General features: G+C 49.5%; 2 protein-coding genes across 4 annotated transcripts in view; one reads left to right on the top strand and one right to left on the bottom strand.

Moving 5' to 3' along the window:
* LOC122921637 overlaps positions 1-21,264 on the bottom strand; it is a 107,047-nt gene that overhangs the window by 41,349 nt on the left and 44,434 nt on the right. Inside the window, exons 1-3 of one of the 3 annotated variants that reach the window (XM_044271771.1) lie at positions 11,902-11,990; positions 11,733-11,815; positions 9,727-9,854 (exon numbers count right to left, since the gene is read on the bottom strand). The gene's annotated coding sequence lies outside the window, so the exon portion shown is untranslated. Of the gene's footprint in view, positions 1-9,726; positions 9,855-11,732; positions 11,869-11,901; positions 11,991-21,264 lie in introns of those variants that run through there. The other 2 variants (XM_044271770.1, XM_044271772.1) reach the window with 2 other exon arrangements.
* Positions 20,046-21,264, top strand: part of BBOF1 (basal body orientation factor 1) — a 50,918-nt gene continuing 49,699 nt past the window's right edge. The window contains exon 1 of the mRNA XM_044271774.1: positions 20,046-20,120. Coding sequence (XP_044127709.1) covers positions 20,074-20,120 — 47 coding nt within the window. The 5' untranslated portion in view covers positions 20,046-20,073. The remainder of the gene's footprint in view (positions 20,121-21,264) is intronic.

The raw sequence follows: 21,264 nt of genomic DNA, 5'->3' as shown, positions 1-21,264 counted from the left end.
GGCAGTGCTCCACTGCTTCTGATCCTGTCTGTTCCATGTATAGCCTGGCAGTGCTCCACTGCATCTGATCCTGTCTGTTCCATGTATAGCCTGGCAGTGCTCCACTGCTTCTGATCCTGTCTGATCCATGTATAGCCTGGCAGTGCTCCACTGCTTCTGATCCTGTCTGTTCCATGTATAGCCTGGCAGTGCTCCACTGCTTCTGATCCTGTCGGCTCCATGTCTAGCCTGGCAGTGCTCCACTGCTTCTGATCCTGTCTGTTCCATGTATAGCCTGGCAGTGCTCCACTGCATCTGATCCTGTCTGTTCCATGTATAGCCTGGCAGTGCTCCACTGCTTCTGATCCTGTCTGCTCCATGTATAGCCTGGCAGTGCTCCACTGCTTCTGATCCTGTCTGTTCCATGTATAGCCTGGCAGTGCTCCACTGCATCTGATCCTGTCTGTTCCATGTATAGCCTGGCAGTGCTCCACTGCTTCTGATCCTGTCTGTTCCATGTATAGCCTGGCAGTGCTCCACTGCTTCTGATCCTGTCTGTTCCATGTATAGCCTGGCAGTGCTCCACTGCATCTGATCCTGTCTGTTCCATGTATAGCCTGGCAGTGCTCCACTGCATCTGATCCTGTCTGTTCCATGTATAGCCTGGCAGTGCTCCACTGCTTCTGATCCTGTCTGATCCATGTATAGCCTGGCAGTGCTCCACTGCTTCTGATCCTGTCTGTTCCATGTATAGCCTGGCAGTGCTCCACTGCTTCTGATCCTGTCTGTTCCATGTATAGCCTGGCAGTGCTCCACTGCTTCTGATCCTGTCTGTTCCATGTATAGCCTGGCAGTGCTCCACTGCATCTGATCCTGTCTGTTCCATGTATAGCCTGGCAGTGCTCCACTGCTTCTGATCCTGTCTGTTCCATGTACAGCCTGGCAGTGCTCCACTGCTTCTGGTCCTGTCTGTTCCATGTACAGCCTGGCAGTGCTCCACTGCATCTGATCCTGTCTGTTCCATGTATAGCCTGGCAGTGCTCCACTGCATCTGATCCTGTCTGTTCCATGTATAGCCTGGCAGTGCTCCACTGCATCTGATCCTGTCTGCTCCATGTATAGCCTGGCAGTGCTCCACTGCTTCTGATCCTGTCTGTTCCATGTATAGCCTGGCAGTGCTCCACTGCTTCTGATCCTGTCTGTTCCATGTATAGCCTGGCAGTGCTCCACTGCTTCTGATCCTGTCTGTTCCATGTATAGCCTGGCAGTGCTCCACTGCTTCTGATCCTGTCTGTTCCATGTATAGCCTGGCAGTGCTCCACTGCTTCTGATCCTGTCTGTTCCATGTATAGCCTGGCAGTGCTCCACTGCTTCTGATCCTGTCTGTTCCATGTATAGCCTGGCAGTGCTCCACTGCATCTGATCCTGTCTGTTCCATGTATAGCCTGGCAGTGCTCCACTGCATCTGATCCTGTCTGTTCCATGTACAGCCTGGCAGTACTCCACTGCTTCTGGTCCTGTCTGTTCCATGTACAGCCTGGCAGTGCTCCACTGCATCTGATCCTGTCTGTTCCATGTATAGCCTGGCAGTGCTCCACTGCTTCTGATCCTGTCTGCTCCATGTATAGCCTGGCAGTGCTCCACTGCTTCTGATCCTGTCTGTTCCATGTATAGCCTGGCAGTGCTCCACTGCTTCTGATCCTGTCTGTTCCATGTATAGCCTGGCAGTGCTCCACTGCATCTGATCCTGTCTGTTCCATGTATAGCCTGGCAGTGCTCCACTGCTTCTGATCCTGTCTGTTCCATGTATAGCCTGGCAGTGCTCCACTGCTTCTGATCCTGTCTGTTCCATGTATAGCCTGGCAGTGCTCCACTGCTTCTGATCCTGTCTGTTCCATGTATAGCCTGGCAGTGCTCCACTGCTTCTGATCCTGTCTGTTCCATGTATAGCCTGGCAGTGCTCCACTGCATCTGATCCTGTCTGTTCCATGTATAGCCTGGCAGTGCTCCACTGCTTCTGATCCTGTCTGTTCCATGTATAGCCTGGCAGTGCTCCACTGCTTCTGATCCTGTCTGTTCCATGTATAGCCTGGCAGTGCTCCACTGCTTCTGATCCTGTCTGTTCCATGTATAGCCTGGCAGTGCTCCACTGCTTCTGATCCTGTCTGTTCCATGTATAGCCTGGCAGTGCTCCACTGCTTCTGATCCTGTCTGTTCCATGTATAGCCTGGCAGTGCTCCACTGCTTCTGATCCTGTCTGTTCCATGTATAGCCTGGCAGTGCTCCACTGCTTCTGATCCTGTCTGTTCCATGTATAGCCTGGCAGTGCTCCACTGCTTCTGATCCTGTCTGTTCCATGTATAGCCTGGCAGTGCTCCACTGCTTCTGATCCTGTCTGTTCCATGTATAGCCTGGCAGTGCTCCACTGCTTCTGATCCTGTCTGTTCCATGTATAGCCTGGCAGTGCTCCACTGCATCTGATCCTGTCTGTTCCATGTATAGCCTGGCAGTGCTCCACTGCTTCTGATCCTGTCTGCTCCATGTATAGCCTGGCAGTGCTCCACTGCTTCTGATCCTGTCTGTTCCATGTATAGCCTGGCAGTGTTCCACTGCTTCTGATCCTGTCTGTTCCATGTATAGCCTGGCAGTGCTCCACTGCATCTGATCCTGTCTGTTCCATGTATAGCCTGGCAGTGCTCCACTGCTTCTGATCCTGACTGTTCCATGTATAGCCTGGCAGTGCTCCACTGCTCCTGATCCTGTCTGTTCCATGTATAGCCTGGCAGTGCTCCACTGCATCTGATCCTGTATGTTCCATGTATAGCCTGGCAGTGCTCCACTGCTTCTGATCCTGTCTGTTCCATGTATAGCCTGGCAGTGCTCCACTGCTTCTGATCCTGTCTGTTCCATGTATAGCCTGGCAGTGCTCCACTGCTTCTGATCCTGACTGTTCCATGTATAGCCTGGCAGTGCTCCACTGCTTCTGATCCTGTCTGTTCCATGTACAGCCTGGCAGTGCTCCACTGCTTCTGATCCTGTCTGTTCCATGTATAGCCTGGCAGTGCTCCACTGCTTCTGATCCTGTCTGTTCCATGTATAGCCTGGCAGTGCTCCACTGCTTCTGATCCTGTCTGTTCCATGTATAGCCTGGCAGTGCTCCACTGCATCTGATCCTGTCTGTTCCATGTATAGCCTGGCAGTGCTCCACTGCATCTGATCCTGTCTGTTCCATGTATAGCCTGGCAGTGCTCCACTGCATCTGATCCTGTCTGTTCCATGTATAGCCTGGCAGTGCTCCACTGCATCTGATCCTGTCTGTTCCATGTATAGCCTGGCAGTGCTCCACTGCATCTGATCCTGTCTGTTCCATGTATAGCCTGGCAGTGCTCCACTGCATCTGATCCTGTCTGTTCCATGTATAGCCTGGCAGTGCTCCACTGCATCTGATCCTGTCTGTTCCATGTACAGCCTGGCAGTGCTCCACTGCTTCTGATCCTGTCTGTTCCATGTACAGCCTGGCAGTGCTCCACTGCTTCTGATCCTGTCTGTTCCATGTATAGCCTGGCAGTGCTCCACTGCTTCTGATCCTGTCTGTTCCATGTATAGCCTGGCAGTGCTCCACTGCATCTGATCCTGTCTGTTCCATGTATAGCCTGGCAGTGCTCCACTGCATCTGATCCTGTCTGTTCCATGTATAGCCTGGCAGTGCTCCACTGCTTCTGATCCTGTCTGTTCCATGTCTAGCCTGGCAGTGCTCCACTGCATCTGATCCTGTCTGTTCCATGTATAGCCTGGCAGTGCTCCACTGCTTCTGATCCTGTCTGTTCCATGTATAGCCTGGCAGTGCTCCACTGCATCTGATCCTGTCTGTTCCATGTATAGCCTGGCAGTGCTCCACTGCATCTGATCCTGTCTGTTCCATGTATAGCCTGGCAGTGCTCCACTGCATCTGATCCTGTCTGTTCCATGTATAGCCTGGCAGTGCTCCACTGCTTCTGCTCCTGTCTGTTCCATGTATAGCCTGGCAGTGCTCCACTGCTTCTGCTCCTGTCTGTTCCATGTATAGCCTGGCAGTGCTCCACTGCTTCTGATCCTGACTGTTCCATGTATAGCCTGGCAGTGCTCCACTGCTTCTGATCCTGTCTGTTCCATGTATAGCCTGGCAGTGCTCCACTGCTTCTGATCCTGTCTGTTCCATGTATAGCCTGGCAGTGCTCCACTGCTTCTGGTCCTGTCTGTTCCATGTCTAGCCTGGCAGTGCTCCACTGCTTCTGATCCTGTCTGTTCCATGTATAGCCTGGCAGTGCTCCACTGCTTCTGATCCTGTCTGTTCCATGTATAGCCTGGCAGTGCTCCACTGCTTCTGATCCTGTCTGTTCCATGTATAGCCTGGCAGTGACTTATGAAAAACATTATGGATCTTCCAAGTCTGAGGAAGATCAAGACGGTAGGCAACAGGATTGATGACGGACAAGATTTTGTTAGGCCCAATAAACACAATCTTCTGTGCGATTCCTCTGCTCTGTCACATGAAGCCACATATTCTTCTCCAAAGTACAAGCCCTCCTCAGTCAATCTGATTCCCTGCCCCCTGTGGAGGCACCATGCCCAGCAGATCCTTTGTACAGCACAGTGACACCTGGTTACACACCAAGATGTTCTCCCCTCCCAGCCCCTGACAACCTGTGTGACACCCTTTCACAAAGTGCTACGTCCAGCCAGAGCCCTGCTGTCAACTGCCCCGATCTCCTTGCTGTGACGCATAAAGAAGCATGTGAGGGTTACAGAGTGCCCATGGAGACCAGATCCTAGAAGCGGATCTGCCCAGCCGATGCCACTCCAGGAGATTCCTGTAAACTGGAGACTGTATGGAAACTAATAGTATACACTACATAACCCTGACAGTCTGCACAGTCACATGTGGGCACAGCCCTGGCATCCAATACATATCACAGAGAGCTACACTCACCTAAAGAATTATTAGGAACACCTGTTCTATGTCTCATTAATGCGATTCTCTAGTCAACCAATCACATGGCAGTGGCTTCGATGCAGGTCGGGTTGTGGTCCTGGTCAAGACAATCTCCTGAACTCCAAACTGAATGTCAGAATGGGAAAGAAAGGGGATTTAAGCAGTTTTGAGCGTGGCCTGGTTGTTGGTGCCAGACAGGCCGGTCTGAGTATTTCACAATCTGCTCAGTTACTGGGATTTTCACGCACAACCATTTCTAGGGTTTACAAAGACTGGTGTGAAAAGGGAAAAACCTCCAGTATGCGGCCGTCCTGTGGGCGAAGATGCCTTGTGGATGCTGGAGGTCAGAGGAGAATGGGCGACTGATTCAAGCTGATAGAAGAGCAACGTTGACTGAAATAACCCCTCGTTACAACCGAGGTCTGCAGCAAAGCATCTGTGAAGCCACAACACGCACAACCTTGAGGCGGATGGGCTACAACAGCAGAAGACCCCACGGGTACCACTCATCTCCACTACAAATAGGAAAAAGAGGCTACAATCTGCACGAGCTCCACCAAAACTGGACTGTTGAAGACTGGAAAAATGTTGCCTGGTCTGATGACTCTCGATTTCTGTTGAGACATTCAAATGGTAGAGTCCGAATTTGGCGTAAACAGAATGAGAACATGTATCCATCATGCCTTGTTACCACTGTGCAGGCTGGTGGTGGTGGTGTAATGGTGTGGGGGGTGTTTTCTGGGCACACTTTAGGCCCCTTAGTGCCAATTGGCCATCGTTTAAATGCCACGAGCTACCTGAGCATTGTTTCTGACCATGTCCATCCCTTCATGACCACCATGTACCCATCCTCTGATGGCTACTTCCAGCAGGATAATGCACCATGTCACAAAGCTCAAATCATTTCACATTGGTTTCTTGAACATGACAATGAGGTCACTGGACTAAGATGGCCCCACAGTCACCAGATCTCAACCCAATAGAGCATCTTTGGGATGTGGTGGAACGGGAGCTTCGTGCCCTGGATGTGCATCCCTCAAATCTCCATCAACTGCAAGATGCTCTCCTATCAGTATGGGCCAACATTTCTAAAGAATGCTATCAGCCCCTTGTGGAATCAATGCCACGTAGAATTAAGGCAGTTCTGAAGGCAAAAGGGGGTCCAACACTGTATCAGTATGGTGGTCCTAATAATTCTTTAGGTGAGTGTATACTGTGCAGTGTAGCTCTCTGTGATATGTATTGGATGCCAGGGCTGTGCCCACATGTGACTGTGCAGACTGTCAGGGTTATGTAGTGTATATTAGTGTACATACAGTCACATTATCATTTATAAGACTGTATGTAAATAATATACACTACATAACCCTGACAGTCTGCACAGCCTGGCCCCTTCTTACCCCCAGTATTTGCGGCTCCTCAAGTCCTCTCAGGCCGGCCTGCTCAGCTCCACCACTACATGATCAGAGCTTTCGGATTCGGCCCGCTGGCCGCCGAAAGTGCAGGCACATCTTAAAGCAGCCCCAGGGCCGGCGGCCTACCGGCAAATTTCCCGGTAGGCCAGTCCGGCCCTGATCACTAATGGTTGATCAAAAAAGGATGAAAGGATAATTTCATGGAGCCTATTGGACCTAGATGGAACCTTTGGTAAAAAACTAGGGTCCGTTTTAATTATTACTCTATCCTCCAGGATCGTCATAGGACTAGCTTCAAAGTAAGCATCTTAATAGAACAAGACTGCATAGGCTCAAAGGGATCCCTAGTCAAAGCATTCAAAACTAGGTTCAGATCCCATTGGGAAAAATTTGGACCCCTAACCAGAACAATCCTATCAACCGCCTTAAAAAAACCTTACAACCCAGGTATCAGCGGCTATATTCTTACCCCACAGGGCAGAAAGGGCTGACACCCCTTGAGAGTGCTTTTCGCCAAACCCATCACTAATCCTTTCTAAAGAAAATCCAACACCTGAATAATAGAGAGTTTCCCTAATAATGAATTTAACCTCATGCCAGTAAATTATATATTTTTATTCCATATTCTAGCGTAAATCAAGGGGTTGTCCAAGTTTTATTTATTGATGACCTATCCCCAGGATAGGTCATCAATATCAGATCGGCGGGGGTCCGACACCCGGCACCCCTCCGATCAGCTGTTTGAAGAGGAGACTCGCGCGGTGTCAGGCCGTTGCACTTGCAGTGGTGAGCAGGTGTAATTACACCCAAGCCGTCCCATTAATTTCAATAGGAAAGCTTGGGTGTAATTACACCTGCTCACCACTGCAGATGCAACAGCTAGAAGGTAAACAGTGAAGAGGAGGCAGCGCAGACACCGCGCGAGTCTCCTCTTCAAACAGCTGATCGGAGGGGGTGCCGGGTGTCGGACCCCCGCCGATCTGATATTGATGACCTATCCTGGGGATAGGTCATCAATAAATATAACTTGGACAACCCCTTTAAGGACTCAGCCCTATTTCACCTTCAGGACCAGGCCATTTTTTGCAAATCTGACCAGTGTCACTTTATGTGGTGATAACTTTAAAACGCTTTGACTTATTCCGGACGTTCTGAGATTGTTTTTTCGTCACATATTGCACTTCATGACACTGGTAAAAGGGAGTCAAAAAAATAATAATAATTTAGCAAAAATTAGCAAATTTCCAAGTTTCAATTTCTCTACTTCAATAATACATAGTAATACCTCCAAAAATAGTTATTACTTTACATTCCCCATATGTCTACTTCATGTTAGGATCATTTTGGGAATGACATTTTATTTTTGGGGGCCGTTGCAAGGCTTAGAAGTAAATCTTGAAATTTCTCAGAAATTTTAAAAAAAAACTATTTTTAAGGACCAGTTCAGGTCTGAAGTCACTTTGTGAAGCTTACATAATAGAAACCACCCAAAAAAACCCTAGAAACTACACCCCTCAATGTATTCAAAACTGATTTTACAAACGTCGTTAACCCTTTAGGTGTTCCACAAGAATTAATGGAAAATAGAGATACAATTTCAAAATTTCACTTTTTGGGCAGATTTTCCATTTTAATATATTTTTCCAAGTTACAAGCAAGGGTTAACAGCCAAACAAAACTCAATATTTATGTCCCTGATTCTGTGGTTTACAGAAACACCCCGTATGTGGTTGTAAACCGCTGTACGGGCACACGGCAGGGCGCAGAAGGAAAGGAATGCAATACAGTTTTTGGAAGGCAGATTTTGCTGGACTGTTTTTTTTGACACCATGACCCATTTGAAGTCCCCTGATGCCCCCCTAGAGTAGAAACTCCAAAAAAGTGACCCTAACCCATTTTAGAAACTACGGGATAGGGTGGAAGTTTTGTTGATACTAGTTTAGGGTACATATGATTTTTGGTTGCTCTATATTACACTTTTTGTGAGGCAAGGTAACAAGAAATGGCTGTTTTGGCACAGTTTTTTTTGTCATTTACAACATTCATCTGACAGGTTAGGTCATGTGGTATTTTTATAGAGCAGGTTGTCACGGACGCGGCGATACCTAATATGTATACTTTTTTTATTTATGTAAGTTTTACACAATGATTTCATTTTTGAAACAAAAAAAAATTATGTTTTTATAGTCTAAGAGCCATAGTTTTTTCAGTTTTTGGGCGATTATCTTAAGTAGGGTATGATTTTTGCGGGATGAGATGACGGTTAGATCGGTACTATTTTGGTCGGCGTACGCCTTTTTGATCGCTTGCTGTTGTACTTTTTGTGATGTAAGGCGACAAAAAAATTGTTTATTAAGCAGTTTTTATTTTTCACGGTGTTCATCTGATAGGTTAGGTCATGTGATATGTTTATAGAGCTGGTCGATATGGACGCGACGATACCTAATATGTCTATATGTCTTTTCCCTGCTGACAGTTCCTTCCTGTTCGAAGAGAAGGTCCTCTGTATGGGGGACCATTGGCCCTGAACTACCCGGTCCAGGAAATGCGCCCCCCAACCCCATGGGCTGGCGTCCGTCGTGATCACTAGCGGGTCTGGGAGACACCATACAATTCCCTGATTCAGATTCGTATACACCTTTCACCAATACTAGTGTTCATTCTGAGATTATCATCTCTGAATCTAGAACTCCTCCATTTCTTCCCATACAATATAGAATCTCTCCCTGCAGTTGGCGAGTATGGAATTGGGCCCACTGTACCGCCGGTATGCATGACGTTAATGTCCCCAGGATGGACATTGCCTTCCAAACAGTCAATTTTGGGTTCATCTGAATCCATTCTATCCGTTCCTGCACATCTTCTCCTGGGTCAGCAGGGTTCTGTGAGCCACTGACTCCAAAAGCAAACCCCAAAACACCTGGTCTGTTCTTGGCACCATTCTGGATTTTTCTACATTTATTATCCAACCTAGATTTTCCAGGATACTCTTTAGGGTCCATTCACACATCCATGTGTGTTTTGCGGATCTGCAAAACACGGACACCTACAAACTGCACATGGCTGGCAAGAATAGGACATGTTCTATTTTTTTCGGGATCAGAATTGCGGACCACATTTCCGGATCCGAGCCGCACATCGCGCGGCCCTACAGAAATGAATGGGTCTGCAATTCGGTCATGTAAATGGAGCCTTACTTTGCGTACTGATTGCACACAACTTTCCTGCGACTTTGCTATATTTAGAAACCCGTCTATGTATGAAAGGAACATGATGTTCTGTTTCCTGATGAATGGCGCTACTTCTGACACCACTTTCCTGAAGACGGAATGGCAGAGCCTGAAATTGAAAGTGACTTACTTCCCCTTGATATCTGCCACTCTGAGGAATCGTTGATGATTCGGATGCGTCCGTATGTGATTATAGGCATCCTTCAAGTCTATGCCAGAAGATAAATCACCGATTTTATAGTCTCCATCTTGAATTTCCTGAAATGTAGGAATTTGTTTAGATATTTTAGATTTATAATTGTACGGAACGATCGGTCTGTTTTTTTCACTAAAAATAAAGTCCAATAATATCCTTCTCCTCTTTCTGACTCCGGAACTGGAATAAGTACCTCTTTCTTTAGCAACTTTATTATCTCTGCCTCCATTTCTGGAGATCCTTGGGGGGTATTTCCCTGAAATTCCAACTTCAGGCCCTCCTTTAATACCTTTTTTACCCAAGAACCTGCCACCTCTTCCCAAGCGGAAAGAAAGAATGTTCACCTTCCCCCCACGGAACCTCTGGCGTCATTGCTTGGATTGTTTTCCTGTTGGGAGGAAGCGCTCTGGAACCCCTTCTCCCTGTCCCTCTAGATCTAGGGTTTTGTTCAGCACAGCACAGATTTACTTTCTTTCACGTCCTCCAATTCTAAAGTGGACCTAATCGCTTTCAATAGCTTATCAGTGTCCTCCATCGGAGATAATGATGAAGAGGCGTCATCTAAGTTATCTTCTCTAAAGTAAAAACACAAATGCAATGGCGCTCTGCACCCAGCACTCTGCACCCAGCACTCTGCACCCAGCACTCTGCACCCAGCACTCTGCACCCAGCACCCTGCACCCTGCACCCAGCACCCTGCACCCTGCACCCAGCACTCTGCACCCAGCACTCTGCACCCAGCACTCTGCACCCAGCACTCTGCACCCAGCACTCTGCACCCAGCACTCTGCACCCAGCACTCTGCACCCTGTACCCAGCACTCTGCACCCAGCACTCTGCACCCAGGACTCTGCACCCAGCACTCTGCACCCTGTACCCAGCACTGTGCACTCTGCACCCTGCACCCAGCACTCTGCACCCAGCACCCAGCACTCTGCACCCAGCACTCTGCACCCAGCACTCTGCACCCTGCACCCAGCACTCTGCACTCTGCACCCAGCACTCTGCACCCAGCACTCTGCACCCAGGACTCTGCACCCAGCACTCTGCACCCTGTACCCAGCACTGTGCACTCTGCACCCTGCACTCTGCACCCAGCACTCTGCACCCAGCACTCTGCACCCAGCACTCTGCACCCAGCACTCTGCAAGCGTAATAAGCCTCTCACCACGTCAAGGTCGCCTCTATCACTCATAGAGGCGACCTTGCATTTGTATCTGTATTTCGCCATAGCAATGTGCACCTGCATACAGGGTTGTGCTGACTGAACCCCCCACATTATCTTCTCTAAAGTACTCCTCACTATTATCAGAAGACCCCGAAATCGGATTCCCAATCCTCTACTGATTTTTTCTGTTTCTTACAAGACTTTAGGGATTCCTTTACTTCTGATCTAATTAGAGATTTGATATCCTTCATAAAACTAGGAGTCTCTTCCGCAACTGTCTTCTCAATCCAGGTGAAACTCGGAAAATTAGAGTATCCTGCAAAGTTCATTTATTTCAGTAATGCCACTTAAAAGGTGACACTAACATATGAGACTCATTACAGGCAGAGCAAGAGATTCCAGGCCTTTATTTGGTATAATCTGGATGATTACGGCTACAGCTTATGAAATCCCAAAGTCTCCATTTTGAGGTCCCCTTTGCACAGGGGGTATGGATTAATTGGTTAACTAGAGGGGGACCCTTTGAGCCTAGGATATTGAACCTTTTTACCAAATTCCAATTTTAAGCTCAGTAACGCAATTCCTTTTAAGTTGCATTACTGAAATACGTGGACTTCTTATTCTTATTTTTCGAGTTTCACCTGTACATTGTTGGCATGAACGACGGACACTTGCATAAAGCACATTCATTATTCCTTCTTTTTGCCAAGGCTTTCACCATCTACAGAAGGAACGACCACATATCAGTATATTGTATCCATAGGGCACTTACCCCTTTAAAGCAGGTTTAGTACCGGCAGCTGATTCTCTCCTTCCGCCATATCTGTTCTCTTCTCTTCCTCCATGTTATGAAGCCTAGAAAACATAAGGCGAAGCTGCACATTATCGCCCTAACAGGCAGAATTTAGAATAGTGACCGCATCCATCCATACGGAGAGCACCTTATCCACCAGAGAATCGATCCGCACATCCGATTCAATCTCCCGGCGTTTCTTATACTGCCGCCTCACTCCTTTGGAATGCACTTCCGGTCGCACCTGAAAGCACGGCACTGGAACGCATCTTCCATCGGAAGTGACGCCGATCTCGCTGTCTTTCCCCCTGTGAACCGCATGCCCTGGCACACCGGAAGCCCAGACCTCTGGACCCTTGCCACATGCGGCGGAATACAACACCCACCTTTAGGCTGTTTCCTCCACTCCCATCTGAGGAGTCGCTCCTGCAGTAAGAGTATCCCCAGAATACCAGAGGCTCCTCGGGTCCTGCCAGGCCAGCCTCTGAGCGAGAGACCCCCGCAGGTAAGAGCCCTCCAGAGCCTCTCTGGGACTTCCAGGCCATGGCCAGACCTAAGGGATAAAGCTGCAGGTCTCCCGCTCCAGGAAACCTCACTCAGGTGGGAGAGGGGCTCCACCTTATTCTGCTGCAGGGTCCCTGTCCTGGGAGGCAGAGCCGCCTCTCTGTGGTGCTGTCGTGGGGGGGCCTTATTCTGCTGCAGGGTCCCTGTCCTGGGAGGCAGAGCCGCCTCTCTGTGGTGCTGTCGTGGGGGGGGCCTTATTCTGCTGCAGGGTCCCTGTCCTGGGAGGCAGAGCCGCCTCTCTGTGGTGCTGTCGTGGGGGGGCCTTATTCTGCTGCAGGGTCCCTGTCCTGGGAGGCAGAGCCGCCTCTCTGTGGTGCTGTCGTGGGGGGGCCTTATTCTGCTGCAGGGTCCCTGTCCTGGGAGGCAGAGCCGCCTCTCTGTGGTGCTGTCGTGGGGGGGCCTTATTCTGCTGCAGGGTCCCTGTCCTGGGAGGCAGAGCCGCCTCTCTGTGGTGCTGTCGTGGGGGGGCCTTATTCTGCTGCAGGGTCCCTGTCCTGGGAGGCAGAGCCGCCTCTCTGTGGTGCTGTCGTGGGGGGGCCTTATTCTGCTGCAGGGTCCCTGTCCTGGGAGGCAGAGCCGCCTCTCTGTGGTGCTGTCGTGGGGGGGCCTTATTCTGCTGCAGGGTCCCTGTCCTGGGAGGCAGAGCCGCCTCTCTGTGGTGCTGTCGTGGGGGGGCCTTATTCTGCTGCAGGGTCCCTGTCCTGGGAGGCAGAGCCGCCTCTCTGTGGTGCTGTCGTGGGGGGGCCTTATTCTGCTGCAGGGTCCCTGTCCTGGGAGGCAGAGCCGTCTCTCTGTGGTGCTGTCGTGGGGGGGCCTTATTCTGCTGCAGGGTCCCTGTCCTGGGAGGCAGAGCCGCCTCTCTGTGGTGCTGTCGTGGGGGGGCCTTATTCTGCTGCAGGGTCCCTGTCCTGAGAGGCAGAGCCGCCTCTCTGTGGTGCTGTCGGGGGGGGGGGCCTTATTCTGCTGCAGGGTCCCTGTCCTGGGAGGCAGAGCCGTCTCTCTGTGGTGCTGTCGTGGGGGGGCCTTATTCTGCTGCAGGGTCCCTGTCCTGGGAGGCAGAGCCGCCTCTCTGTGGTGCTGTCGTGGGGGGGCCTTATTCTGCTGCAGGGTCCCTGTCCTGGGAGGCAGAGCCGCCTCTCTGTGGTGCTGTCGTGGGGGGGCCTTATTCTGCTGCAGGGTCCCTGTCCTGGGAGGCAGAGCCGCCTCTCTGTGGTGCTGTCGTGGGGGGGCCTTATTCTGCTGCAGGGTCCCTGTCCTGGGAGGCAGAGCCGTCTCTCTGTGGTGCTGTCGTGGGGGGGCCTTATTCTGCTGCAGGGTCCCTGTCCTGGGAGGCAGAGCCGTCTCTCTGTGGTGCTGTCGTGGGGGGGCCTTATTCTGCTGCAGGGTCCCTGTCCTGGGAGGCAGAGCCGCCTCTCTGTGGTGCTGTCGTGGGGGGGCCTTATTCTGCTGCAGGGTCCCTGTCCTGGGAGGCAGAGCCGCCTCTCTGTGGTGCTGTCGTGGGGGGGCCTTATTCTGCTGCAGGGTCCCTGTCCTGGGAGGCAGAGCCGCCTCTCTGTCGTGCTGTCGTGGGGGGGCCTTAGTCGGCTGCAGGGTCCCTGTCCTGGGAGGCAGAGCCGCCTCTCTGTCGTGGGGGGGCCTTATTCTGCTGCAGGGTCCCTGTCCTGGGAGGCAGAGCCGCCTCTCTGTGGTGCTGTCGTGGGGGGGCCTTATTCTGCTGCAGGGTCCCTGTCCTGGGAGGCAGAGCCGCCTCTCTGTGGTGCTGTCGTGGGGGGGCCTTATTCTGCTGCAGGGTCCCTGTCCTGGGAGGCAGAGCCGCCTCTCTGTGGTGCTGTCGTGGGGGGGCCTTATTCTGCTGCAGGGTCCCTGTCCTGGGAGGCAGAGCCGCCTCTCTGTGGTGCTGTCGTGGGGGGGCCTTATTCTGCTGCAGGGTCCCTGTCCTGGGAGGCAGAGCCGCCTCTCTGTGGTGCTGTCGTGGGGGGGCCTTATTCTGCTGCAGGGTCCCTGTCCTGGGAGGCAGAGCCGCCTCTCTGTGGTGCTGTCGTGGGGGGGCCTTATTCTGCTGCAGGGTCCCTGTCCTGGGAGGCAGAGCCGTCTCTCTGTGGTGCTGTCGTGGGGGGGCCTTATTCTGCTGCAGGGTCCCTGTCCTGGGAGGCAGAGCCGTCTCTCTGTGGTGCTGTCGTGGGGGAAGGGAAACATTTTATTTCAAAATGTTACCTTTAATTTCTCCTAATTCTTGTGAAACCCCTAAAGGGTTAGCGCAGTTTGTAAAATCAGTTTTGAATAACTTGAGGGGTCTAGTTTTCTAAAATGTCTGCATTTATGGGGGGGGGGGGGGGTTCTACTACATAAGCCCCACAAAGTGACTTCAAACTAAATTGGTTCTTTAAAAAGTGGGTTTTGGAAATTTTCTTGAACATTTTTAAAATTGGTTGTAAAATTCAAAGCCTTCTAACGTTCTAAAAAATAAAATGGCATTTAGAAAATGATGCCAGCATAAAGTAGACATATGGGGAATGGCCAGCTGTTGTAAAAGTACAACTCCCACCATGCCCTGCTGATAGCTGTAGGCAGTCTGGGCATGCTGGGAGTTGTAGTTTTGCAACAGCTGGAGAGCCACAGGTTGGCCATCCCTGATATATGGGGAACTATTTTATGAGGTATCACTATTAGTCTTAGGCTACTTTCACACTTTTTCTAAATTTTCTGTAAATCTTGGATTTTTTTTAATACTTAAAGGGAACCTGTCACCAGGATTTTGTGTATAGAGCCGAGGACATGGGTTGCTAGATGGCCCTAGCACATCCGCAATACCCAGTCCCCATAGCTCTGTGTGCTTTTAGTGTGTAAAAAAAACGATTTGATACATATGCAAATTACCCCGAGATGAGTCCTGTACGTGAGATGAGTCAGGGACAGGACTCATCTCAGGTTAATTTGCATATCTATCAAATCGGTTTTTTTTACACACTAAAAGCACACAGAGCTATGGGGACTGGGTATTGTGGATGTGCTAGCGGCCATCTAGCAGCCCATGTCCTCAGCTCTATACACAGGATCCCGGAGACAGGTTCCCTTTAAAGGTGAAACATATTCACTCAAATTTACCACTACTATGAAGTACAATGTGTCACGAAAAAACATTTTCAGAATGGCTTGGATAAGTTACAGTGCTGCAAAGTTATTACCCCATAAAGTGTCACATGTCAGATTTGCAAAAAATTGCCAGGTCATTAAGGTGTTAATAATAATAACAACAACAGGGCTAAGGCTACTTTCACACTAGCGTTCGGCTGTCCGCTCGTGAGCTCCGTTTGAAGGATGCATCAGTCTGGCACCGTCTGTCCTCCGCTCAGCAGGCGGACACCTGAACGCTGCTTGCAGCCTGGCCGTGCGGAGGCGTGCGGATCCGTCCAGACTTACAATGTAAGTCAATGGGGACGGATCCGCTTGAAGATGACACAGTATGGCTCAATTTTCAAACGGATCCGTCCCCCATTGACTTTCAATGTAAAAGTCTGGACGGATCCGTCTGAAGCTACTTTCACACTTAGACATTTTTTGACAATATAATGCAGACGGATCCGTTCTGAACGGAGCCACCGTCTGCATTAATATGAGCGGATCCGTTCAGAACGGATCCGCTCGAACGCTAATGTGAAAGTAGCCTAAACCAGACATTCAGAAGGTCAGTCTGTCTGGCTTTGGTGGTAAACAACGTCTGGGTTTTTCCCTGCAAATCATGCTCTTCTATAAACCCTATGGCAGCTGTGGAAAATTACCAGCTTCTCATTCAAAGTCCCAAAAGTCTCTCAATGTTCACTAACCCTTTCCACAGAGCCTCACAAATGCAGTGCAAATAAACAGGATATATAACACAACCTATAAAATGCAGTAACACAGTAATTAACAGTGCACGTTAACCCATTCAAGTGAAAAAGTGAAATAAAGTAAGAAATGTATAACTTTGCATAGGGGAAACGGGGCAAATGTCCACAAATGTCTAGACTTCAAAGTACCCCTGCTTCAGGGCACTACACCAAAATGGGAACACACTGGTGATTGGTGTGGAGGGGCTTTCGGACCTCTTCTGTTCCTTTGTGACTATTAGGCTATGGAGTCAGCCTCATGTGGTGCTGTGCTGCAGGTCCTCCAACCTCCTATGGTGCTGTGCTGGAAGGCCTCCAACCTTCCGTGGTGCTGTGCTGGAGGTCCTCCAACCTTCCGTGGTGCTGTGCTGGAGGTCCTCCAACCTTCCGTGGTGCTGTGCTGGAGAATGGCTGCAGCGATAAGACTTCTGGAGGCGACTTCTTCTTGAGAAGATACTTTTGTTCATTCAGAGACAAGAGAAGGAGATATAAATCTAAAAGCCAGGGATGAGATGGGTGGAAGAGTGAAGTCGCAGGGTAAAAGGCAGTGCACCCCTTTATGTCCCAGAGAAGAAAGGAATAATTAATATTATAACAGTTTCTCTGCAGTTTGCCACAGTCCATAGACTTCGATGTGCTTCCCACATTACTGTCACCTCATCTCCACACAGAACTGTGGACACTTCTCACTTCTTAAAGGGGTTGTCCGGGATTGAGGACTTTTTTCCATTAGTACAAGACAGACATACATATAACATACATCTATGTCAGGGCTCCAGACTAAAAAAAGTACCTGGTAGCCATTGGCTCCTGAACTGAAAAATCTAGGAGCCAAATCAAATTTTTAGTCGCCAAATCGAAACCGAATCAAAATTTGGGTATCGTGACAACTGTACTCCGATCAGATCGGCGTAGGGTTGTTTTGATACCAAAATTTTGATTCGCTTTTGTCACCATAAAAAAGTATTGCGATACTCAATACCGCGCAAAAAAAAAAAAGAAAACACACCAAAAAAAGCTGCGTGCATTTCGCATTTTATGAAACGTTCGGCCCATAATAGAACAGTCCTATCCTATTTTTGGGGTGACAAGGCGACAAAAAAATGGCGAATGCTCACCGCATAGGAGTCATTTTTTAATAATTTAATAGTTTGGTCAGCGCTGCGTAATATGTTTATTTATTTATTGTTTATATATTTTATATGTAAAATTGGGAAAGGGGGGATTTAAACGTACAAACCGGACTCCAAAAAAGTTGGGACACTAAACAAATTGTGAATACAAACTGAATGCAATGATGTGGAGACGGCAAATGTCAGTATGTTATGTGTAATAGAACGTAGATGACGGATCAAACGTTTAATCCGAGTAAATTTATCATTTTAAAGGAAAAATACGTTGATTCAAATCTTCACGGTGTCAACAAATCCCCAAAAAGTTGGGACAAGTAGCAATAAGAGGCTGGAAAAAGTAAATTTGAGCATAACGAAGAGCTGGAAGACCAATTACCACTAATTAGGTCAATTGGCAACATGATTGGGTATAAAAAGAGCTTCTCAGAGTGGCAGTGTCTCTCAGAAGCCAAGATGGGCAGAGGATCACCAATTCCCACAATGTTGCGCAGGAAGATAGTGGAGCAATATCAGAAAGGTGTTACCCAGCGAAACATTGCAAAGACTTTGCATCTATCATCATCAACTGTGCAGAACATCATCCGAAGATTCCGAGAATCTGGAACAATCTCTGTGCGTAAGGGTCAAGGCGGTAAAACCATACTGGATGCCCGTGATCTCCGGGCCCTTACACGACACTGCACCACAAACAGGAATGCTACTGTAAAGGAAATCCCAGAATGGGCTCAGGAATACTTCCAGAAACCATTGTCAGTGACCACAATCCACCGCGCCATCCGCCGCTGCCAGCTGAAACTCTACAGTGCAAAGAAGAAGCCATTTCTAAGCAAGATCCACAAGCTCAGGCGTTTTCACTGGGCCAGGGATCATTTACAATGGAGTGTGGCAAAATGGAAGACTGTTCTGTGGTCAGACGAGACACGATTCGAAGTTCTTTTTGGAAATCTGGGACGCCATGTCATCCGGACCAAAGAGGACAAGGACAACCCAAGTTGTTATCAACGCTCAGTTCAGAAGCCTGCATCTCTGATGGTCTGGGGTGGCATGAGTGCGTGTGGCATGGGCAGCTTGCATGTCTGGAAAGGCACCATCAATGCAGGAACATATATTCAGGTTCTAGAACAACATCTGCTCCCATCCAGACGTCATCTCTTTCAGGGAAGACCTTGCATTTTCCAACAAGATAATGCCAGACCACGTTCTGCATCAATCACAACATCATGGCTGCGTAGGAGAAGGATCCGGGTACTGAAATGGCCGGTCTGCAGTCCAGATCTGTCACCTATAGAGAACATTTGGCGCATCATAAAGAGGAAGGTGCAACAAAGAAGGCCCAAGACGATGGAACAGTTAGAGGCCGGTATTAGACAAGAATGGGAGAGCGTTCCTATTTCTAACCCTGAGAAACTGGTCTCCTCGGTCCCCAGACGTCTGCTGAGTGTTGTAAGAAGAAGGGGAGATGCCACACAGCGGGGAAAATGGCCTTGTCCCAACTTTTGGGGGATTTGTTGACACCATGAAATTCTGATTCAACATATTTTTCCCTTAAAATGGTCCATTTTCTCAGTTTAAACTTTTGTTCCGTGATTTATGTTCTATTCGGAATAAAATATTAGAAGTTGGCGCCTCCACATCATTGCATTCAGTATTTATTCACGATTTGTATAGTGTCCCAACTTTTTTGGAATCCGGTTTGTAATATCTTAGGCTACTTTCACACTAGCGGTTTTCTTTTCCGGCACTGAGTTCCGTCCTAGGGGCTCAATACCGGAAAAGAACTGATCAGGCATAGCCCCAGGCATTCTGAATGGAGAGCGATCCGCTCTGGATGTATCAGGACGTCTTCAGTTCAGTCATTTTGACTGTTCAGGGTGGACATAATATCGCAGCGCGCTACGGTTTTATCTCCGCAAAAAAAACTGAAGACTTGCCTGAATGCCAGATCCGGCATTTTTCCCCATAGGAATGTATTAGTGCCGGATCTGGCATTCAAAATACCGGAATGCACCCGCACTAAATCCGGACCCATTCACTTCTATGGGGCTGTGCACATGCGCAGTGATTTTCACGCATCACTTGTGCGTTGCATGAAAATCGCAGCATGCTCTATGTTGTGCGTTTTTCACGCAACACGTAGGCCCCATAGAAGTTAATGGGGCTGCGTGAAAATCGCAAGCAAGTGCGGATGCGGTGCGATTTTCACGCATGGTTGCTAGGATGAAAGTCTATTCACTGTATTATTTAATACAGAATGCACAGTAGGTGGTCAATATAATAAACATTATATACACCCCAGTATAATGAACATTGGTGGCGCAGTGCACCCCCCCAACACCCCAGTATAATAAACATTGGTGGCGCAGTGCACCCCCCCAACACCCCAGTATAATAAACATTGGTGCGCGGTGCGCCCCCCCAACACCCCAGTATGATAAACATTATATACACCCCAGTATAATGAACATTGGTGGCGCAGTGCACCCCCCCAACACCCCAGTATAATAAACATTGGTGGCGCAGTGCACCCCCCCAACACCCCAGTATAATAAACATTGGTGCGCGGTGCGCCCCCCCAACACCCCAGTATAATAAACATTGGTGGCGCAGTGCGCCCCCCCTCAATATAATAAACATTGGTGGCGCAGTGGGCAGTGCCAATGAGGGTTAAAAAATAAAAAAATAATTAACTCACCTCCTCCAGTTGATCGTCTCCTGTTCTTTCTTCAGGACCTGTAGTGACATCACTGTGCTCATCACATGATCTATCACCATGGAGATCGGAAGCTACTAATCAATTGGAGGATGTGAGTAAATTATAATTATTTTTTTTTAACCCTCATTGGCACTTCCCACTGTGCCACCAATGTTTCTTATACTGGGGGGGTGCACTGTGCCACCAATGTTTCTTATACTGGGGGGGTGCACTGTGCCACCAATGTTTCTTATACTGAGGGGGCGCACTGTGCCACCAATGTTTCTTATACTGGGGGGCGCACTGTGCCACCAAGGTTTCTTATACTGCGGGGGGTGCACTGTGCCACCAATGTTTCTTATACTGGGGGGGGCACACTGTGCCACCAATGTTTCTTATACTGGGGGGGGTGCACTGTGCCACCAATGTTTCTTATACTGGGGGAGGCGCACTGTGCCACCAATGTTTCTTATACTGGGGGAGGCGCACTGTGCCACCAATGTTTCTTATACTGCGGGGGGCGCACTGTGCCACCAATGTTTCTTATACTGCGGGGGGCGCACTGTGCCACCAATGTTTCTTATACTGCGGGAGGCGCACTGTGCCACCAATGTTTCTTATACTGGGGGAGGCGCACTGTGCCACCAATGTTTCTTATACTGGGGGGGGCGCACTGTGCCACCAATGTTTCTTATACTGGGGGGGGCGCACTGTGCCACCAATGTTTCTTATACTGGGGGGAGGCGCACTGTGCCACCAATGTTTCTTATACTGGGGGGGGGGGGGCGCACTGTGCCACCAAGGTTTCTTATACTGCGGGGGGTGCACTGTGCCACCAATGTTTCTTATACTGGGGGAGGCGCACTGTGCCACCAATGTTTCTTATACTGGGGGAGGCGCACTGTGCCACCAATGTTTCTTATACTGCGGGGGGCGCACTGTGCCACCAATGTTTCTTATACTGGGGGAGGCGCACTGTGCCACCAATGTTTCTTATACTGGGGGAGGCGCACTGTGCCACCAATGTTTCTTATACTGCGGGGGGCGCACTGTGCCACCAATGTTTCTTATACTGGGGGAGGCGCACTGTGCCACCAATGTTTCTTATACTGCGGGGGGCGCACTGTGCCACCAAGGTTTCTTATACTGCGGGGGGTGCACTGTGCCACCAATGTTTCTTATACTGGGGGAGGCGCACTGTGCCACCAATGTTTCTTATACTGCGGGGGGCGCACTGTGCCACCAATGTTTCTTAT

The sequence above is a fragment of the Bufo gargarizans genome, chromosome 11 (genome assembly GCF_014858855.1).
Source record: "Bufo gargarizans isolate SCDJY-AF-19 chromosome 11, ASM1485885v1, whole genome shotgun sequence".
Lineage (NCBI taxonomy): Eukaryota > Metazoa > Chordata > Amphibia > Anura > Bufonidae > Bufo > Bufo gargarizans.
The sequence above is the reverse complement of the archived record's forward strand: the minus strand, read 5'-3'. Positions and strand labels throughout refer to the sequence as shown.